The following is a 20,873-nucleotide window of genomic DNA, read 5'->3' on the forward strand; positions in this document are numbered from 1 at the left end:
GGTTGGATGACGTTCGGCGCACGACGCGTATAAAAACAACTAACCAATCAGGCAAACATACTCCTGGACCACGCGGACTACCGTTAGCCAATCGTAGCGCAGGAGGCGGGACTTACCCGGATAACACTGGGGGATGATTTAAAGATGGCGGTGCACGTTTAGATTTGCTTGAATTACGCGGTTATAAGTCAGGAATTAATAATAATCTCTTGTTTTTATTATATATTTGCAAATCACAAAAGAAAAAAAAAACGAGAATGTTCCACCTTTTGCGCTATAGTCGATTTGCACAAACCTCAGATCGGGTGTTTCTGAGATATAATAATGGGACTAAATCAAGGGACCTACTACTGTATTCCAGCCGGTATGAGACGTTATAACCACTATATTCCCACTACATAACACTACAAAAGTAATACAAACCCCAGAATGTCCTGAACATAGAACAAGATTTCCGCCGATCCGCTTACGTGTCACCAGAATACCTGATTCTGATTGGTCCGTATTATAAATAGGCTCATAGGGGAGTCATAAGGGGAATAAAACACTACAGGATTTTTTTTGAAAACAATCAATTGATATTACATTAATGAGTAGATCCACCATATCATGCCACCCTTGTTGTTTTATCCCTTGCATGATGGGGATTTCGGGACGCTATAACGCAGTTAATACCAGATCCGCTGTAGAACTAATACCATGTCCAGATTTGGGATTCACAGCTTTAAATGTCTTGTAGATATGGACAGCTTGGGAGACCACGGACCACCCCTCAATCCCCAGCCCAGCACTCCAACACCAGCACGGTCATCCGGATGTGGACCCAGGCTCAGAAAGCCCTCCGGCGTCGCCTCGAGTCTCCCCGAGCGGTTTTGACGTTCGTGGTCGGACCGGCCGCTCTGACGCTCACGGCGAGGCTGTTCGGGACCGTGGCTCACTGCAGCACCGATTTCAACAACAACCACGGAGAGAAAATGCACGCTAAAGAGGAGATCCCGGAATTCAGCTGGGCGCTGCTTTGGGAATTCATCCGGCCGCAGATCCTCGCGTTAATCGGGGCCATCGTGGTACGTCAAGGAGTCGTGCACAGACATTTTCAGGGGCAGTTGCCCAAACCAAAAAAGTATCCAAATATACAATTAACAAAGACAGCAGAGAGCGCTAATTTGATTAGGAACTTGGATATTTCAAACAAGTTGTTAGCACTTTTATTAGAAGACAGAGCTGTGCTGTATTGTAAAGCATCTACCTTGCCAGTTCAGCAACTGTCGCCTCCAACCTCAAAAAAGAGGGCACAGAGATCGCCGGCTCCGGATTTCAGCCATAATTTTATGACCGGGTTTCTTCCTTCTTGTTCTAGCTTGCGTTCGGAGCAGCGGCCCTGAACATCCAGATCCCACTGATACTCGGCAGTCTGGTGAACATCATCGCCCGGTACACCAGGGAACACGTGGGAAATTACATGAGGGACATTCGCGCACCTGCGCTCAAGCTGCTCGGCCTCTATGGCCTCCAGGTATACTTCTTTAAAACCCGAACAAATTCACTCCAATATGCCTACAAACTGAATACCTGTCATGGGTGTGTTCCTCAGGGTCTGCTGACCGCTGGTTACATCATTCTCCTGTCCCGGGTTGGAGAGAGTGTAGCAGCCGAGATGAGGAAATCGCTTTTTGCGTCATTGTTAAGGTTCGTTCCCTTTCGAGTCTGAATTTCACATCGAGACAATTCGACGTTTCAGTCTGCTTATTGTCTGTGATGACGTTCTCCTGCAGACAGGATGTCGCCTTCTTCGATGCCAACAAGACGGGGCAGCTGGTGAACCGCCTCACTGCTGACATTCAGGAGTTCAAGTCTTCTTTTAAGCTGGTTATTTCTCAGGTAAGAGGGTGGGATAAGGTCTGAATTCGGTTTGAAACGTAGCGATGCTCCCGTAGCCGATGCGCCTCACGTTTTTCAGTTCTGTCAAAATCACAATACGTACAAGGTGATATCGAAAAGGTTCAAGACTAGTTTTGTGACACACCAACAGATGGCACAGTCACAGGGAGCACCATAAGTCAAACGACATCATCCTGTGCAACTGATGCTATTCTGATCATGTGCGCACCCTGTCACTGAGCTCACCCCGCACATGAGTTTCTCGCCGGAAACAACAAAATCTCACTTCTGCACCCAGGGTACTCGCCAGATTTGGTTCCTGCGGCCTTTGCCCTCTTCTTGAAGATGAAGATTCAGCTCAAAGGTCGCCGTTTTGACACCATTGCGGAGATCCAGTACGAATCGCAGAAAGGGCTTGACATGCTCCAAAAAAAGAAGACTTCCAAGACACGTTTTAGAAGTGGCAGGAACGATGGGAGCGCTGAATTGCTGTGCAAGGGGACTGTTTTAAAGGTGATAGCATATGAACGTAGATACATAAAGTACTTTCCTGTAAACAGCGCCAGTCTCGAAACTTTGAAACCACCTCGTACACCGATATCAGAAAAGAAACGTTGTGGTGACGGATCCTGTTTTCGAACCTGCAGGGTTTACGGAGCTTCACGCAGACGGTCGGCTGCGTCGTGTCGCTGTACGTAATCTCGCCGAAGATGACGGGCCTGATGGTGGTGGTGCTGCCGTGTCTCGTCGGTGCCGGCGGCCTGATCGGGTCCTTCCTGCGCAAGCTTTCCCGAAAAGCTCAGGAGCAGGTCAAGCTTCCATAACTACCCTTTGGGGGCGAGTGAAAGGTTCATAGAATTTGGGTTTTCGCAAGTAAACGAGAGGAATCACTGTCGTTATGGTTGTAGGTATCTAAAGCAACAGGAGTTGCCGACGAGGCTCTGGGGAACGTTCGAACTGTGAGGGCCTTCGCCATGGAGGAGAGAGAACTGGAGTAGGTCCATCAGCGTAAAAACGTGTAACCACGTGTTTTCACCATTTGAAATCACTCACCTGTGTATCTTGCAGGACGTACGCCAGAGAGGTGGAGAAATCGGCCACGTTGAACGAAGCCTTAGGACGAGGAATTGCAGTGTTTCAGGGACTTTCGAACATTGTACTAAACTGTGAGTCCCGACGCTAAACAGCATTCGCAAACATACACGAAACAAAAAATATATATTTTTGACCCTTCTCTCGCCAGGTTTGGTTCTGGGCACTATTTTCACCGGCGGATCCCTAATGGCGCAGAACGACATGACCCCGGGTGACCTTATGTCCTTTTTGGTCGCCTCGCAAACAGTTCAAAGGTAGGTCTGGTCGCGTCTGATTTATCGCTAATCACGACGAAAACCCTGACGATTCACTGCTTGTCCTTTGCAGATCCCTGGCCAGCATCTCCGTCCTATTCGGGCAGGTAAAGTATTACAGACCAAAAGATCATATTGGGGCAACATAACGGTGTGATGAAGTTATTGTTAGCATTATTTCCAATAATTTTTTCAGTTTATTAAAATTTTTTTTTAACATATTGTTTGGGTCAAGCTGTAGGCTCTGAGACAGCAGAGCATCTACCACCATGCTTCAAGACTAGTTTAACTCCTGAACCTGTTGGAAAACGGTACAAAGGAAGGGGTTAAGGCTCTGGGTTATTGTTTGAAAGGTCAAGCCCCCCAGTATTGCCAAGCTGCCACTTTTGGGCCTTGAGCAAAGCCCTCAACCCCTCCGTGCTCCAGTGGGCGCTCTGACTCCAGCTTCCTAATGTACAAAGAAAGAATTTCCCTGTGCCATTATGTACATGTGACAAGTAAAAATCACATTTTCCTTCACTGACACTGGAGACTCCTTTCCGAAACACCCTTGATTTACAATTCCAAATGTACCTTCAGGGTTCGAACAACCATAATTTATCATAATTTGTATCCATCTACCTCCCACGTTTCCGAATATTCTCCATCATCAGAGTTTTACCGATGTGATGCTTTCTGCATAGATGGTGAGAGGGACGAGCGCAGGAGCCCGTGTCTTCGAGTACATGACCTCGGAGCCTACCATTTCCCTGACAGGCGGGGGACGGATTCCACATGAGTCACTGACAGGACGAGTCGACTTTCTGAACGTCAACTTCAGGTAGGCGCTCGATTTCTAGACCGTCTGCGATATTTCTTTCTTTTGTTCTCAGAACGATATTTAGCGTGTAATTGATGTTGTGTAGTTACCCGACGAGACCTGGCAACCAGATCCTGAAGAACTTCAACCTGACCCTACCTCCATGTAAAACGGTGGCTATAGTTGGAGAATCGGGTGGAGGTAGAGTGTGTGTGTGTGTGTGTGTGTGTGTGTGTGTTTGTTTTATCATTTATTGATCTCATTCTTTGATTTTAGCATTTGCCATGGAAACGATTAATATCTGTGCTCCCCTCAGGTAAATCCACGGTGGCGGCGCTACTTGAGCGCTTCTACGACCCGAGCGGCGGAGTGGTAATGCTGGACGGTGTGGATATCAGAACGCTGGACCCGTCCTGGCTCAGGGGTCATGTGATCGGGTTCATCAGTCAGGTCCGTTATAATGATGCATAAATCTTTTCAGAACTCCCTGTCTTTCTCTATCTCTTTCAGCCTGGGTCTGTCTGTCTGTACAGATTTGAGTCTGTCTCCCTGTCTGCAAGCTGTGTATTTAATCTGCTGTCTGTTTCCGGTGCTAACGGCAGGAGCCGGTCCTGTTCGGAACCTCTGTGAAGGAGAACATACGCTTCGGTAAGCCAGGAGCCACGGACGCTGAGGTGATCGCCGCAGCCAAGCAGGCCAATGCCCACACCTTCATCACCAACTTCTCGGACGGCTACGACACCATAGTGGGTGAGTACGTCACCTTTAAAGCGTCCGATCTTAAGACACAAGATCCTTCCTGGCCTCACCTCACCTGCTTCCAACTGCGTCCAGGTGAGCGAGGTGCGACCCTGTCGGGCGGGCAGAAGCAGAGGATCGCCATCGCTCGTGCTCTGGTGAAGAACCCCAGCGTGCTGATTCTGGACGAGGCCACGAGCGCGTTGGATGCCGAGTCGGAACGCGTGGTCCAGGAGGCGCTGGACCGGGCCACCGAGGGACGCACCGTGCTCATCATCGCACATCGTCTCAGCACCATCCAGGGGACGGATCTTATCTGCGTCATGAGCGGCGGCAGAGTGGTGGAGGTAAATACAATTAAATAAACGGAAAAATGTTATTTCTTTTCAGCGTAGATTTTAAAATATATCAAATGTATATCATATTTATTCAATTACATTTTTGACTTGAAAGATGATGGATACTTTGAAAAAAAATTTATAAAACAATTTCGGAGTCAGTTGTCCACAGTGGTCCTTAAGGTACCAGCACAACAACACACTCGGCAAAAGTTCTATCATCGTTAACGATAAAATTACAAAAAAGTTATTGTCACACCTCTAAGCACCTATACATATTTCTTTCCCTCTTCGGCAGGCTGGAACTCACCCGGAGTTGCTACGCAGAGGAGGTCTGTATGCCGCACTGATCCAAAGACAGCAAACTAACGACCAGAAGTGAAGCCCCGAGCCGAGGATTTTTATCCTCGTGCTTTTATAATTCCAGATGTTCGCCCATGTTCGTTTGGACGAGTTACTACAGGAACTTTTTGTTTTACCAGATGTTTAAAAACAACCCGTCAATTTCTATATGGTTCGTATGTATATAGTTAATTTTAAACAAAGCCTTTCAATGTACAAAATGTAAACAAATATATAAACAATAAATAAACATGTAGTTCTACACTGGAACGGAGATCAGCACATCTGTATCATTGTATCTATTAATCATTATATAAAAATAAATACTTTTTTTTCCTTTTTTTATACGATGTCCTCACAAACTCACAAAATGTCCCCACAAAACGTGACACTTGTACGCGGTGAATTAAACGAACGCATCCGCGATTTGTTCGAAGCGTTTGCGACGTGCACGCGTGACTCCGTGACGTGGAGGTCGAACTAGTAGTTTTGAGAATCTTATTTCCGATGTAGCTACTTTGTGAGGACATTCCTGTGTTGGAAAACCTCCTGGCTGCTGATTAGGCAAGCGCACAGGAAACGCAGATGTACGTGTAGCCGATGATACGGTTTTGAGATGCGTGTTTGTATGGGGCACCCCAAAAAACTTATTTTCCCACGGCCACGATTTAAAGTTTAATTTGCAGGGGGGGGGGGAATAACAGAATGCTGGACAATTAAGTTCTCAGAAATAGCAGCATAATGAGGACATCCTGAGTTTATTTCCTAGGAAATCTTTCTCGGAAGTGTGTGTCTAAGTGTGTTTGCGTGTTGAAGGGCCTACATGCATCTGTGGAATTTTTCCCTTCCTATACTATAGATGCATGACCTTATATGGTCAGTGTGTGTGTGTGTGTGTGTGTGTGTGTGTGTGTTTGTGTGTGTGGCAGAGATTTGAAGTCACACCCTTCTAGAGCATAATGCCTGCCTGACATCACATCTATTGATCTAAAAGTCAAATAGAACAAATGCACCACACACACAAGTTCAACAAAAGAGCATGTGTACGAAGGACGTGGACGCATTGTGGACGATGAAAAGGGACGGGAGGACGGTCCGACCTGCTTTTCGACATTCTGGAATCGGATAAAAAAAAAAAGCTGCTTATGTTTGTATGTGTGTAAGATGTATCTTATTTGTTTATTTCGTTATTTTACATTTAGCTTCGAATCAAATCCGAAAACTTGAGAGCCCCCTCTCAAACTCTCACACACTCTCATTCACACACACACACACACTCTCACACACTTACACACAAACATATTCAGAGCTGAAGACACTCCCAGTCTGATTGCTCTGATGCATATTAGAGATGAGAGGGAGGACAGTCCTATCAGTGAGACCTTCACACACTCGCACGCACACACCACACCACACGCACAATGTAAAGACATAGCTATAGAGTTTCCGTGGCAAAAACGAAACAACCCGAGCAGGAAACCCGACAGGAAGAGGGTAAGTGTGTAAAAAGGCGCTTTCTCATCGCCCCCGAGGAATTGTCGGCACTCGGCGAACGATGGCCTGCGATGGAGGTGCTGAGAAGAAGTTTTACGTGACCTCCATCACTGTGGACCTGAAGCCGTCAGGTGAATCTCAGAGTGCAGGATGCGAGGCAGGGAGCGTGGAGAACGGGACGCCACCGAGAAGAAGGGAGACGACAGACCACCGTAAAGGTCAGTTTGAGGTCATTGTATTGAGAACGTCCTCGAGTGGTCCTGGTGAAGAAACAAGAACAGGATGAAGGGATCTTGTGAGGCAGGAGAGCGATGGAAGAACGACACGATAGAGTACTCTCCCACTGAGGAGGGGAGGGGCTTTTTTATAAACTTAATACTATAGCAAAACCTATATATATATAGTGAATGCAGAAAGAAGGGAAAGAGAGAGAGAGAATGAGTGTTAAATAGAGAAATTCATAGATAGATAGATAGATAGATAGATAGATAGATAGATAGATAGATAGATAGATAGATAGATAGATAGATAGATAGATAGATAGAAATTGAGAAACCAGAAACATTTACGAAGAGTAAAACGGGGTAGAGGAAGAGAAAGAAATGGATATATATAAAAAAAAAATTGATATATAAAAAGAGAGGGAGAGACAGACAGCAAGAAAATCAACAAATTTGAAATTTGAAATCTACAGACAGACAGCAAGAAAATCAACAAATTTGAAATTTGAAATCTACAGACAGACAGACAGACAGACAGATAGATAGGTGAAGAAAAAAGGACAGAAAGAACGGATAGATGTAAGTAAAAAGAGACGTATGATGGAAGAAGGCGTAAGGAGAAAGACTGCTATTAAACTCCACCCCTTTCTCAAAAATGTTTGACATTTAAATGTAGCAATAAACAGATAAAAAATGTGCTGTGCCATCGTTTAAAAGGAATCAAACTCATCCAGACTTTTTTCAATCATGTTTTAAACCATTATTGGCCCCGCCCTGAAGGTCACATGACTGACTCTGCCCTTCCCACCTCTCCATATGTACCTGGATTGTTCTTCTGATATGTTTGGTTTGTTGTTTGTCCACGCTTTAGACATCATCTCCAAGAGAAGAGCGTCCGGCCCACCAGGTGAGCGTGTGTGCTACTTTAATGCGAAGATTTCACTGTTAATCTATGCTTAAGGTTGTCTGATTTGCTGGACTGTGGAACATCATGGTGTCCATGATCAAGCTGATGTTAGGTCTAAAAGCAGCCTTTTTAGATCTTGGTCTTCACAAAGAGTCACCAATTTCAGCTAGCTGGCTAGTTAGCTGCTATGTCACCATCTAGCTAAAAATAACTAGCAAGTTGGGGTGAAGTATATAGTGTTAGTCGTTTGTCATGAATTGGCTTGTGCCTTCTGAGAAGTTTTAGGCTGTGGTGTACATTTGCAGCAGAAGTTTCATATTTACACTTTGTTGCTTGCATCACATGTGGTTTTTCAACTTCTCAACTGGTGCCTCACCAAGCTTTAAAGCTGAGGGTTAAGTTCATGGTGGTGGTGGTGTGCACTCATTTCTGTCAACATTTCCCAATCTTTAAAGACATTTTGTCCGCCAGAAATTTTTCTGCAAATGGTTGTAGACACACAGCTCTTTCTTGCTTTGCGTACCATTGTGCCAATGGATTACATTTGCAGTCAATTATTTGCTGTCGAACAAAATCATGGTAGATGCTAACTATTTTGAAAAGATCCAATACCCCCCCTTTAAAACTTTTTGCTGTTTTACCCTGCAAACTTGCTGCAAATGTACCCCCAAACTGCCACAACCGTGGCGACCCAGTATACTCCTGAATGTTTGGTCCAATTATTTGCCAATGAAAACACAAAAATGAAGAGCACTTTGATATGAAGCTCATGAAAACATACGTTGACCAGAGGTTCTGTGAGTTCTGTACATTTTCAAATACTGTACCCCTTTCTAACAGCCAGGGGCAGCCATTGTTTCCTTTCATAATGTCATCATGCACCCCTTGGTGCTACCTATAGTGTAGTTAAATCAGGACTTTGAAGGGGGATGGTAACTTAGTGGTTAAGGCATTGTACTTTGGCACTGAAGGTCACGAGTTCAAATCCCAGCCATGCCAATCTGGCCCTCCTGGGCCCATGAGCAAGGCCCTTTAGCCCATACCTTCCTAGTTGTTTGAACAATATAAATATAAGTTGGTCTGCCAAATGTCATAAATTTAAATGTCCTCCAAAGTTGGTCCTTGGGTTATAAATGGAGAACTACCATATCTGGACCTTGTCGACCACATTGACTTTCTATCTACCATGTACAATATACCATATAACAGCTTTATGGAAATAACGAGAAGTAGTGACTCGCTGGCAAAAAGAGTCCTATAAACAATAATTGTCTTTCTATCCAATTCTCCATCGTAGAGCACAGTTTAGATCTCAGACATGCATCAAGGTACCTTGTATTTCATTGATGAGAACCTACAAGTGTTTGTTTCCCTTGAAAAGGAGATTTTAGAGTTTGTGAAGTTGTTGGCAACACTTTTTATGGCTATGCTTTTTTCCCCCCAATGTAGTGGATGCAAGGTGTGGTCCCCTCATTTCCATCTCTTTCTCCCTTTATTTTTTGCAGGACCTGTGGTTGAGTTTGTGGACCCTGTGGAAAAGGTGCAGGTGTGTGTCGGCAAGACAGCACAACTTTCCTGCTCCTTCAGCTGCTCAGGGCCTACAGCATCCTGCTGGATCTACAACGGAAAAAAGGTCTGGCTTCAAGTACTCATCGTTGAACATTCTAAATAATAGGAAAGCAAGAAGATACATGATTGATGGAACAAACCTGATGTGCAATAGGTTTCTGTGCAAGTTTTCCATTCTGCTTCTTACCATACAGGTTGTGGTGGACGGAGATCGCACTCGCATTGAGAGCAGCGCTAACAGCAGTGTCTTGACCATCTTGGAAGTTCTTCCTGTGGACGTAGGAAGCTACACAATCTTCGTCCAAACTCGGCGAGGCGTCTCTCAACACACAATTGTTCTAAGCATCAGAGGTGTCGGAATGCTCTCTGTACCTTAGTGATGGTCAGGGTGACCATTTTCAAAAGTCTCATGTTCTTCTGTTCGCTTTTTAGATCGGCCGGAACGCCCAGTGTCGTGTCCGTACGTGTCCCAGCTCACTCCCAACTCTTTAGTTCTGTCTTGGAGTGGACCGAGTTACGATGGCGGGTCACAAATCAGAGATTACGTGGTAGAAATGCAAAGCTGCGGTCCTGGTGACCCCGGGGACTGGAGCGTGTTGACCTCAGAGTGTAAGGACACAACGTATAGGGTCCGCTCGGGCCTTCACGAGCAGGGTGAGTACCGCTTCCGTGTTCGAGCCTGTAACTCTGTGGGAGTCAGCAAGCCAAGTGAAGAGTCGGACTGCATCAAGATGGATACAGCAGGTACACACAGACTACAGTTTTACACTCGTTATGTCACAACCAACGACCTACAATATACTGTGATGCTGTCATAATTGATCGACTTTTCTGTAGACCAAAGCTAAACAAATAGAATAGAATGCTTTCAGCTCCACAGATATACAATTATCCAAAACGTTCGTTTCTCAGTGAAGCTCCAGAAGGAGGAAATTCCCACGCAAGTGGACGTTATTGTTGACACCACTCACAAGGTCAAAGACTGCTACAACATCCATGAAAGACTAGGAGTGTGAGTATATTCCCAAACACAGACATGTTTAAGTCTGTGACGTGAATCCGGTCACATGAACATTCTTTCCACAGAGGGAAGTTTGGCCAGGTGTTCCGGTTGACCCATAAAGAGACGGGTTACGTGTGTGCCGGAAAGTTTTACCGCGCGATCGCCTCCAAGGACAAAGACGCCGCTAGAGAGGAGATCAAGCTGATGAAGGAGCTGAACCATCCAAAGCTGGTGCAGTGTCTGGGGGCGTTCGACACACGTTCAGAGATCGCCCTGATCATGGAGTAGTGAGTGACCCGATGGGGTTTCTTTCAAAGAGGCATCATGATTTTGCTAATTTCATGATATGCGATCGTCTTTGTGTTCCAGCATTGCCGGGGGCGAGCTTTTTGAGCGTATCGTGGATGATAACTTTGAGCACACCGAGCCCAACAGCATGCAGTACATGCGCCAAATTCTGGAAGGTGTCATGTATCTGCACCGCCAAAATATTGTACACCTTGACCTCAAACCTGAGAACATAGTCTGCCTCAATGTCACCGGGACACTTATCAAGATCATCGACCTCGGCCTGGCCAGGAAACTCGGTGAGTGGCATCGTGGGGGGGTGAGGAGTTTGGAAGAGGAGATCTTTGCACCACACCAATTTAATATCTTAGCATTAGGGTAAATATAGACTTATTAGCACTAGAAATCACCTCAATGTCTTTTGATCGCTTCCCACAGAACCTGGAAAGCCTATAAGGGTGATGCACGGCACACCCGAGTTTGTGGCCCCGGAAGTGGTTAGCTACGAGTACGTGGACCTGTCAACAGACATGTGGAGCATCGGAGTGATCTGCTACATCTTGTACGTACAGGAAGTTCTGGTTCGGGTGTAACGTGTGTGTGTGTGTGTGTGAGAGAGAAAGAGAGTTTGTGTTTTTATCTTTCGCCATCTTACCCGTCAGACTGAGCGGAGAGTCGCCGTTTCAGGGAAGCTCGGACGCCGAGACTCTGGCACTGGTCACTGCTGCCACCTGGGAGTTTGACCCAGAGTTTGACGACATTACTGAGGAAGCCAAGGATTTTATATGCAAATTGCTGAAGAAGGAGAAGAGGTTTGCTGAGATCATGCACTGCTTTCATAGCACCCCCGAGTTGCCTTGATGTACTTTATAGACTCTTTTTGTCTCTTACACACTTGTACACACAGGGAGAGGATGTCTTGTGAGCAGGCTCTGGCTCACCCCTGGATGGCTTTCTCCTCCGGTCGAGTAACAAAAACCCTGAATAAAGAAAAGATGCGGCGTTTCCTGGCCAGACAAAGATGGCAGGTGTGTTAAGAGTTTTAGATTTATAGCCTATGTGACTTGTATTCTTCTTTCAAGTTCTTTCAAGGCGTCTTGTTTGTCTTGGGTGTTTACCACACAGCCATAAGTATCTTTAACGTTAATGTTGTAGAAAACTGGCAAAGCCGTGCTGGCGCTGAAGAGGATGGCGCACCTCTCCAACAAACTGTACACCTCCGATTCTCCTTCTAGCCACGTGACTGGTAAACATGGCTAAGATTCACTCTTACTCTTACTGTTTACTGTAAAAATGCTAAAACCCCACATTTCTGTGCCAGACATGACTCTGGGGAAGGAGGCAGCGGATGCCGTTGCAGCTCTGGAGCAGCAACTCAGGAGCGAGCCGAATTTCTCGCAAAATCTTCAGGACCTCACAGAGCCCTGCGGAGCAACTGTGCACATGGCCTGCATCGTAGACGGTAACCTATAACAGGTTCTAGGTCTGTCAAGCTTGACAGAAAAGGGCACACTTTTAAACCAGTCTGCAGTTTTGGTTAGTTTGCTCCATTTTTAAACAAGCAAAGAAGAGCATTCACGTTCATCCACTTCTTTCCCGCAGGTTATCCCGACCCGGAAGTGGTGTGGCTGCTTGATGATGAGCCTCTGGAGGAGACCGAGCGGGTGCAGATTGAGTACAAAGAGGATGGGCTGTGTACACTCACCCTGACCAGGGTGCAACCCCGGGATTCTGGGATGTACAAGATCCAAGCCTCTAATCGCCTGGGCCAGGCGCTGTGTTCGGCAAGGCTCACTGTTGCTAACTAGAGGCGTGGACGAAAAGGCTCAGTCGGGGAGAAGAACAAGGACCAAGTGCAGTCCGGGGTCATCATGTGGGTCACCACTTGACGACTAACGTGTGAATTATGGCTGTTCTCAGGATTACACCTTTCATTTTATTCTTCAGAGTTCATTCTTTTTTTTTTTATTTACATCTCTACCACTAGTTATTACTTAGTACATACCACAGCATATGCCTTTATTTAATCTTTTAAGGGAGTTCATAATATAGCCCACTACGACCACTTTATAAAACACCAGTGCACCTGTTTAGCGCACACGCAAACGTGTTTCTGTTTACCACAGTTGTAAAGAGTAGTTATTTGAGGTTTTGATATCTTTTGGATTTCTGACAAGTGGTTCTTGTGTGGAAAATCAGCAGCATCAAGTCAAACCGTGAAACCCAACAACCACACCAAGGACTTTTGAACGAACATTTTAATGTGAACGTTGGTGGTGGTTTGTGATTGGCTGACTGGATTAGAGTCCTTCTTAAGAAAGTGGTCAGTAAATATCGAGATAAGCTTGTGACTGTGTAATATTATAATTTAATAAAGAATTAAAACAACTCATCACTGCGACAGTTGATGCTGCGAAACACAAACATTTTTGTTCATGTTCAGAGTAGGAAAGTCTCCAAAACGTGGGGTCCATCCCTTCGCTCTCTCAGGACGTAGGACAACGTATCGGGTCTCATGGCAGTTTAAAAAAAAAAGATTCGGACGATAATATCTTTCCCTTCACCTTTTGATTTATTCTGTCGTTTTATAAAAAATAAAAAAATGAACTCTTCAAGGTCCTTGCTAGCTACACAAAATCTAAAGAAAAGATAAAGAAATAAGTCACATGATCAGATCAGGGTTTAAAAATCTCGCGCTTCTACGTGAGGCGAATTAAAATGATGCTAAAACGGATAACGACATCACCTAAAGAAGTCAAGCAGGTCCTCATAAACCACATGAGCACGTAAAAGTGTTTTCCAGCACGCACTTGCTCTAACATGGTGTGTGTGTGTTAAGCCTCGAATCAGATGTACGTCTGCTCCATCTGAAACACTTACAATTCAACATTGTGTGTGTGTAAAAAAAAAAAAGTAATCTTAGGGTTGAAATCTGGTTTCCTCGGTTCTCTGCTGTATCCGAAGTTGCAGTAGATCCCAGGCTTTTTTGATCTGTAGACACACACACACACACAAACAAACAAGGACATTGCTTTAATATTTTCCATGTAAATAAATAAAAGAAACTTGAAAATAACCGCTCGTGGGCGGGGCTACCTGTCTTTGAGTGACGTCCGGTTCCCAGAGCGTACACAGGACCACATTGGCCCGCTCCACCAGCTGCGCGTTAGACCACTGACTTTGCAGCCTCCTCAGAGCGTCCTCCTGACTCACGCCGTCCCGCTGCACTATACGCCGCACAGCCTGACGGATGGACAGATAAAATCGGCGTAAACTAATTAAACTGATAGACGAAGCCATCGGCGGAATTTGCGCGACTTTCATATCATCACCTCTTCCTCTGGTATGATGGCCACCCAGACCTCGTGGACCATCTCTGTCCAGCCGGCCTGCAACAACACCGCAGCGTCCACCACGCACACACGCCTCCCTGTGTGTACACACACAAACACAAAATATATTCAAATGGTGTTAAAAAAAAAGTTTAACATTTTAAAAAGTCAATAGAAAAGAAACTCACCTTCTTCTTTGGCTTGCTGTACTTTTGCTTTGACAAGAAGTGCAATTTCAGGCCACACTATATCAGTTAGGACTTTTAACCGTTCCTATAAATAAACACACACACACACACCATCAGTATGGCAACATGGCTACAGAAACCATCAATATTTCAATATACAAAAGGAAAAAACGGCGACGTTATTGGACACCTGCTAGATGGCCCTGGGGTCACCAACTAGAAATTTGATTGGTTTGACACGTTTGTGAAAAAATGAAAAAATAAAATCATAATTGAAAAAATTTATGCTGATCTTCATTTCTGAAGTAACATAATATTTTGGTTTTATTACAAGTGCAGGTCGACCGATTTATCGGTTGATCAAATGATTCTTACTGCTGGAACTTATCTGCAAAAACCCATACCGATTAGTTTTTCCGGGTTGCGTTATACAGTGCGAGAGCGGCCTCTAGAGGCGAATCGTTGATGCCATGTGCTGTCGTTTTTTGTTCATGAACTGCATATTTATTTTGAGTGTTCCTTTTTGTTTCAGTTTGAATCCACTATCCATTTTTAAAAAAACTTAATTAATCGATTGATTAATCGGTTAACGTTTTTTTTTTTATTGTCTTATTATTATTATTACCTTGTTTCCAAACACTTTTTTTCCCAGGGCTCGTCTGTCAATTGTCTCGTCCTCGTTCACAACGTCTGCCACGAAACACACAATAATGGACTGTTATTGAAAAGTCGTTTCCATAACAACGGACTGCATCGTTGTTCTGCATGCATCATTGACCTTTTGCTCTGACCTGAGCCAAACTCCTGTATTATCCTGTGATAGGCGGCCGTGCCGGGTTTGTAGGTTTCGTGCCCGAGCTGGTCGGCGTCGATCCGTGTGGCTCCGAGATCTTCTAGTCTCTGGGCGATGGAGCTCTTCCCGCTCCCGCTGCCCCCCGTCAGGCCAATCACGTACGGGACCTGGGGGAGAGTAGGGTGGGGCTGATATGGGGCAACATAGTAGGTTAGTCACAAGTGTACTCAATTCGTGTATCTTTAAATATACACATTAAGTGATTTTTTACATATTGATCAAAAGTCACCGTTGGAGGGACGAGGAGCGTGCCCAGGAGGCGTGTACGAAGGCTCGACGAGCTGATCTTTTCCTCCTCGATGTCGGCATGATGTGTGTCTTTAATCAGAGGGATCTCGCACAGCTTCAGCTCTGGTAGCCCCTGCATGGCAAAACAAACACCCGGAAAAAAAAAACCACTTTAATAATTAACGTGCCACTCTTGCTGTGAAGTGAAGCTGCGACCCACGTACGTTTTCCGCTCGCTTCCTGTTGACGGCCTCGCCGCCTCGCCTCGTCTCCTCGCTCACGACGATGCACTGCAGCTCTGGGTCGCTGATGGACGGGCCGAAGGGGTCGGACAGGGGGACGATGTCGTACTGCAGGGACGGTTTCACGTCGTTCAGGAATTCGTGGAGCTTCCCGACGCGCCTGCTGTACGGTTCGATCAGCTCCTTCAGGACCTTTTCTGGAAGCACAGAAAATGATGTCAGGGTTGTAACGACTTCGGGAGTGATGGCGAGAGACTCGGGCGTACTTACTTTTAAGCAGCTCCTGGTCGCACACACCGATCAGAAAGCGCCTGTTCACCATCAAGCAGCAAATGTTTAACAGGGTCCGGTGGGCACCGTGCAAGCGATCGAAGGTTCCACCCACCACCACGTCCCTGAACGTCTCCACAGAGACGCTTTTCGTCCCATCATCCTCCTGGTGCTCATCCATCACATCCTGCAGCTGCGGCCACAAGATGGCGGATGACAGGCCCGGTGAGCACTTGTAGCAGCTCCCGGCGTAAACCTTAAGGCACCGAGACACCAGAGACGTCTTCCCCGAGTCCTTTACGGGAAAATCGGTCATGACGACCTCTGGGGACTGAGAAAGGGTCTGAGGAGAGGGAAAAGGCTCGAGGGTGGTGTCCTGCTTGGCGCAGATGTTAGCGAGGAGCAGCCGGACGTCCAGGTGAGCGCAGATGTCTGCCGCATTGCTGTACACGCGCGATATGAGGCCCGGGAGATCGGCGGACGCGGGGATGAAAACAGGCCGGGTCGGGCAGCCGGTTCCCAGTTTAAGGCCTGGGTGGAGGTGGACGTAGAGGGTGTGCTCCACCAGTTTAGCAGCGGATTTGAGGACGGGAGCAAGGCGGAGGGGTAGGGTGTGGAGAGGGGAAGTGAGGACCAGAAGCCCTGTGCTGAACATCGACATTGTGGACAGGTGACAACTCGTACTCCAGGCAATCTACTATAAACAACACAGACAGACAGAGAGAAAGACAGGTTTAGGATTAGGTAGACAGATGGACACGGAGTAAGACAAACAGAAGGTTATATGGACAGACAGACACACAGATATAGTGAGATAGACAGCTGGATAGATGGACAGACAGACAGAAAGTGAGAGAGACAACTGATAAGATAGACAGACATGTCCTCTGACAGCTGGGGTAGTAAGACAGACAGTTGGTAAATAGACAGACAACTGCAGTAAAACAATAGCTGATGGACAGACAACAGGACACAACTAAAAAGATAGTCACAATTATATTGCCAGACAGACAGACAGAAAGGCAGACAGATGAACAGACAGCTGTTTATATGGCAAGACAGACAGAAAGTAAAACAGAGTGAAACCAACAGCTGTTTAGATGAACAGACAGACAGGTGGTTAGATAGACAGATAAAGTGAGACAGACATCTGGTTAGATTGACAAACTAATAGGGAATGAGACAGGCAGATGGTTATTTGGACAGACAGATAGCAAGAAGCTGGTTAGATGTAGAGAAAGAATGAGACAGATGGCTGGTTAAATGTAAAGACAGAGACAGTAAGATAGACAGATTTATAGTGAGACAGACAAATGGTTAGATGGACAGACAGACAAAAAATGAGACAGACAGCTGATTAGATGTGTGATTAGTGTGAGAGACAGAGAGTGAGTGAGACAAACAGCTGATTAGACTGATGGACAAACAGACAGAGAGTAAGACAGACAGACAGAGTGAGGCAGGCACGGGGGGAGAGAGAGAGAGAGAGAGAGAGAGAGAGAGAGAGAGAGAGAGAGAGACAGAGTGAGAGTAAGACAGACAGTGAGTGAGACAGACAGCTGATTAGATTGACAGACAGAGCGTGAGACAGAGAGAGAGAGAAAGAGAGAGAGGCAGACAGACAGACAGACAGACGGACAGTCGGAGAGTGAGACCTACAGCTGATTAGATGGACGGACAGACCGACAGTAAATAAAAACTAGACCTCCTGACTGCGGTGACTGAAGTGTGGTGTTTATATAGTCCACTAAACAGATAAACACGTCACACAGATAAACACGTCACACAGATAAACACGTCACACGTACACACACACCGTGCAGTGTTTGTCTAGAAATAACAGGTAAACAAATCTCCCCGAAAGTTGGATCACAAATAGCCGTTTACTAGCTGTACTACATAGGGTGCACCCTACCTAGTGCACTCACTTATCTAATAGGCTGCGGTTTCGGATTGAACCCAGACCCTGTGACCTGTACTGTAATGGAACGCTAACAGGCTAATCTCCTGGCGCTGCACAAAACGGCAAATACTTACCCCAAAACAACCTGCTTTTACCTCCTGCTTGTCCCACCTCACTCTCACCGAGCTCTTATAACTCTTACATCCAATATTTCATCATTCGCTACATCATTCTCCCTCCGCGCTAGCTTCGTGCTCATTTGACCTAGCGTGCAATCAAATCACGTGACGCCTCTCAGCCTTATCGATTGGTTGTCCACCGGCGAACTACAACCGTGGGAGATGTAGTTTATATACACATTAGCAAGAAATATTAGCTTTGGTTTGTTTCTGTGGTAAAAATGTTAACTTTTTAACTCGAATTTTAAGTCTACTGAGTAAAAAACAAAGTATGTAAGCTCCCGCATATCTTCGAAACATTTTAAATCAATATATTCCTTTATTTTTCTTTTTTCTTTTAGTTTTTATACTATACACAAGAGGAGGGGAAAAAACAATAAGGAAAAGGAATAGATTTTATTTGAGGTGGTACAAAAGTAGTGTTTTAGGTATTTTAAAAAAGAACTCAATTATAACATTTCACAAATGTGTCAGTTTAACAAATCACAGATAAGTCTTAAATGTCAACAAGACGTTTGTCACGTCTTCTTCAATGTTGTGAGACAGATGACCTAAATGTGATATTATGGAAATCTCCACCAACTAACTGTTTTCGAAGCTCCGCTCATGAGATACAGCTTTATTCTGTACCCTTTTCTGGTTACAAGCATCAGGATCATAAAGGCTGCACTGTAATTAGCGTTCTTTTGCCAGTAGCATTTCTGGAAATGTAACAGGATTCAGAAGTCCATTGTCCTTGGGTACATTTAATCCTACGATACATACCGACCCGCCCTAATCTAATTGGCTAAGCATAATAATAACGTTGTGCGATTGGAGTTTTCAAATGTTTTTCAAGGAAATTTGAAAACCCAGATTGGGAAACTGGAAAAAACTTGAAACTGGAAAAATAAACCACATCCTATGAGTTATTTCCTATGTTTTTTTATGGTTGTAACCGCTTCAGAAAATAAGGGTAATATTTAAGAAATATCCTATCAGCGATCTTGCGTGTGTCCCCCCTTGGTTTGGAGGGGTACCTCTTCCCGTTGTATACGAAGGCTTTCTCGTTTTGGAACGAGGCCTCGTTGAAAACGTCCTGCTTAAAAGGTTGGCCCTGGGCCACGCAGTCCATGAGGGTGCTTACAAAGAGCCTCCAGCGCTGCGTGTAGTAATCGTCCGTTAGCCCTGCCCACTCTTTGCTAGCGTAGTCTAGGATGTTGCCGTCCGGTCCCCACAGGGTGATCTGATTGCGGGCGTTCAGCTCGTACAGCTCCGCCTCGCGTTCGTCCGCGCCCATCGACCGCGCTCGCTCGAGCCACGCCCCTAACAAGAAGTGCGCATCGCTCGAAAGGAGGCGGTCCAGCTCGGGTAAGAGGTCGTAGACGAGCACGCCTCCAGCTGTCAGCAGGTCCTGAAGCTTTCGGGCCTAAATGTTTTTGTAATACATAATTTTTCCTTCATAACTCTGTAACTTCTAATTTATAAACACTGTCATACTTTCAATAGATATCCATTTTCATTTACCTGGTATGCATCTCGTATGTCCTTGTAGAACTCCGTCGTGAGGAGCTGAACAGCCTGACGAGTCACATCCGCCAGGTCGTAACGGAACGTACCAACAGAAATCAGCGAAGGGGCTGCATCTAACAGCAGCTTCCATGCCTCATAGACATCTTTTGGATCATACCAAACCTCGGTCTGCATCTTCAGAGACGGTCGGTGCACCAGAGGACTCCGGTTGTGGTTCTTGTACCCAGGAACAGTACAGTTGTACACACTTCCAAATAGCAGGCGCCAAGCGAGTGCCAGGCTCTCGTTATCCGCGCCATAGCGGCGCCTGGCATACAGCGTCGCCCAATGGGTCAGATTAATCGCGTCTTCGCGCCACGCCAGCTCGGCCATTAGCTCATAAACAACCGGGTTTTGCTCGATGCCCTCAGGCGCCATGCCCAAACCCACCAGAGTGGTTCCAGGAAACTTCAGAGCTTCGAACGGCCCAGAGTTAATGCTCTCTATGGCGCCGAACAGGCCACTGTTGCCTCCGAAGTTGTGCAGCATGCACCAGATGAAGGGCTGACCGTAGAACGACTCTGTGTATTTAAAAACGGGCATGGACTCGGCAAAGAGGTCCAGGACGATCATGCGTCCCTGGGGGACTCCGCGGAGGAGCGCCTGGATCTGCAGAGGTTTCCAGAACTCTGGGTTGCTTATGAACAACCAGCCCTGCATCAGCCAAATGGCCTGCTCGTCCACTGCAATAAAAAGCAAGTTAAAATGAGCGGACTGCCGGGAAATACGACATTTATTCAAGATCTGTGTGGGGTTTGTTGTATCGCGAAAATTCCACGCCCGAGGTTACCTGAGGTCATAGTGGCGAACACCGCTTGACTGATGGACACCAGGTAGGCGGGGTCTGAAGAGCCAGGAGTCATCTCATTAAAGGTGTCCGTGTTGTAGATGTGGTCCGTCCCGAACTCTTCGACCACATGGGACAGGAACAGAGATCCGATGCGCGTAAACAGTGGGTCACGAGGGTCCAGGACATACGCACAGGAGTACGTACAGTTAAAATGGCTCCATGGCCCCAGCTTGGTCACGTTGGCTTCAGGAAACAAGCTGTTGAAGAAACGGGATGTGTGTATATAGTGATGGGCTGTGAATTTCACCGAAGAAATTTCTCCCCGGGGTGCTGCTTCTTCATATATATATATATATATATATATATATATATATATATATATATATATATATATATATATATATATAT

General features: G+C 45.9%; 4 protein-coding genes across 7 annotated transcripts in view; 2 read left to right on the top strand and 2 right to left on the bottom strand.

Annotated features, from left to right (window-relative positions):
• Positions 1–90: 90 nt before the first annotated feature.
• On the top strand, positions 91–5,717 carry abcb8 (ATP-binding cassette, sub-family B (MDR/TAP), member 8). Its single transcript, XM_083536899.1, has 16 exons — positions 91–364; positions 740–1,067; positions 1,361–1,516; positions 1,595–1,689; positions 1,776–1,881; positions 2,529–2,690; positions 2,790–2,875; positions 2,950–3,047; positions 3,125–3,230; positions 3,304–3,337; positions 3,914–4,050; positions 4,136–4,230; positions 4,346–4,479; positions 4,632–4,779; positions 4,864–5,114; positions 5,404–5,717. Exons 1-16 carry the CDS (start codon positions 258–260, stop codon positions 5,485–5,487), a joined length of 2,127 nt encoding a protein of 708 aa, XP_083393025.1. The 5' UTR covers positions 91–257; the 3' UTR covers positions 5,488–5,717.
• An 844-nt stretch (positions 5,718–6,561) lies between these two features.
• Positions 6,562–13,782, top strand: LOC310723591 (myosin light chain kinase, smooth muscle-like). 3 transcript variants are annotated; one of them, XM_083536855.1, is made up of 15 exons: positions 6,562–7,159; positions 8,034–8,069; positions 9,575–9,702; positions 9,833–9,989; positions 10,071–10,382; positions 10,551–10,650; positions 10,725–10,928; positions 11,011–11,228; positions 11,368–11,491; positions 11,592–11,741; positions 11,837–11,957; positions 12,085–12,175; positions 12,251–12,391; positions 12,532–12,741; positions 12,783–13,782. In XM_083536855.1, the coding sequence occupies exons 1-14, from the start codon at positions 7,003–7,005 to the stop codon at positions 12,735–12,737; spliced, it is 2,145 nt and encodes a 714-aa protein (XP_083392981.1). In that variant the 5' UTR covers positions 6,562–7,002; the 3' UTR covers positions 12,738–12,741; positions 12,783–13,782. The 3 variants fall into 3 exon arrangements, with proteins under 3 accessions (XP_083392981.1, XP_083392980.1, XP_083392982.1); XM_083536854.1 differs by having other exon boundaries at positions 12,532–13,782; XM_083536856.1 differs by lacking the exon at positions 8,034–8,069 and having other exon boundaries at positions 6,759–7,159; positions 12,532–13,782.
• Positions 12,904–18,240, bottom strand: coasy (CoA synthase). Of its 2 annotated transcripts, none has more exons than XM_083537345.1 (10): positions 18,080–18,240; positions 16,043–16,736; positions 15,755–15,969; positions 15,532–15,663; positions 15,241–15,430; positions 15,075–15,139; positions 14,450–14,534; positions 14,262–14,359; positions 14,026–14,172; positions 12,904–13,920 (listed from the first exon to the last, which is right to left on the bottom strand). In XM_083537345.1, exons 2-10 carry the CDS (start codon positions 16,701–16,703, stop codon positions 13,849–13,851), a joined length of 1,665 nt encoding a protein of 554 aa, XP_083393471.1. In that variant the 5' UTR covers positions 16,704–16,736; positions 18,080–18,240; the 3' UTR covers positions 12,904–13,848. The 2 variants fall into 2 exon arrangements, with proteins under 2 accessions (XP_083393471.1, XP_083393470.1); XM_083537344.1 differs by having other exon boundaries at positions 16,043–16,739.
• Positions 18,241–18,501: 261 nt separating this feature from the next.
• The window catches only part of naglu (N-acetylglucosaminidase, alpha), an 11,213-nt gene continuing 8,841 nt past the window's right edge, over positions 18,502–20,873 (bottom strand). The window contains exons 5-7 of the mRNA XM_083536771.1: positions 20,466–20,722; positions 19,631–20,358; positions 18,502–19,532 (exon numbers count right to left, since the gene is read on the bottom strand). Coding sequence (XP_083392897.1) covers positions 19,050–19,532; positions 19,631–20,358; positions 20,466–20,722 — 1,468 coding nt within the window. The 3' untranslated portion in view covers positions 18,502–19,049. The remainder of the gene's footprint in view (positions 19,533–19,630; positions 20,359–20,465; positions 20,723–20,873) is intronic.

The sequence above is a fragment of the Silurus aristotelis genome, assembly GCF_946808225.1.
Source record: "Silurus aristotelis genome assembly, chromosome: 1".
NCBI lineage: Eukaryota > Metazoa > Chordata > Actinopteri > Siluriformes > Siluridae > Silurus > Silurus aristotelis.

Bases quoted from the DNA above. Each gene is read 5' to 3' on its own strand.
- abcb8 (XM_083536899.1), top strand. From the start codon at position 258: ATGTTCCACCTTTTGCGCTATAGTCGATTTGCACAAACCTCAGATCGG. The intron at 365-739 runs GTATGAGACGTT...AATGTCTTGTAG, and splicing joins CTACTACTGTATTCCAGCCG to ATATGGACAGCTTGGGAGAC. The intron at 1,068-1,360 runs GTACGTCAAGGA...TTCTTGTTCTAG, and splicing joins CGTTAATCGGGGCCATCGTG to CTTGCGTTCGGAGCAGCGGC.
- coasy (XM_083537345.1), bottom strand. From the start codon at position 16,703: ATGTCGATGTTCAGCACAGGGCTTCTGGTCCTCACTTCCCCTCTCCAC. The intron at 15,140-15,240 runs GTCAGAGCAAAA...GTTTCGTGGCAG, and splicing joins AATACAGGAGTTTGGCTCAG to ACGTTGTGAACGAGGACGAG. The intron at 14,360-14,449 runs GTGAGTTTCTTT...GTGTACACACAG, and splicing joins ACAGCAAGCCAAAGAAGAAG to GGAGGCGTGTGTGCGTGGTG.
- LOC310723591 (XM_083536854.1), top strand. From the start codon at position 7,003: ATGGCCTGCGATGGAGGTGCTGAGAAGAAGTTTTACGTGACCTCCATC. The intron at 9,703-9,832 runs GTCTGGCTTCAA...CTTACCATACAG, and splicing joins GGATCTACAACGGAAAAAAG to GTTGTGGTGGACGGAGATCG. The intron at 11,742-11,836 runs GTTTGCTGAGAT...TTGTACACACAG, and splicing joins TTGCTGAAGAAGGAGAAGAG to GGAGAGGATGTCTTGTGAGC.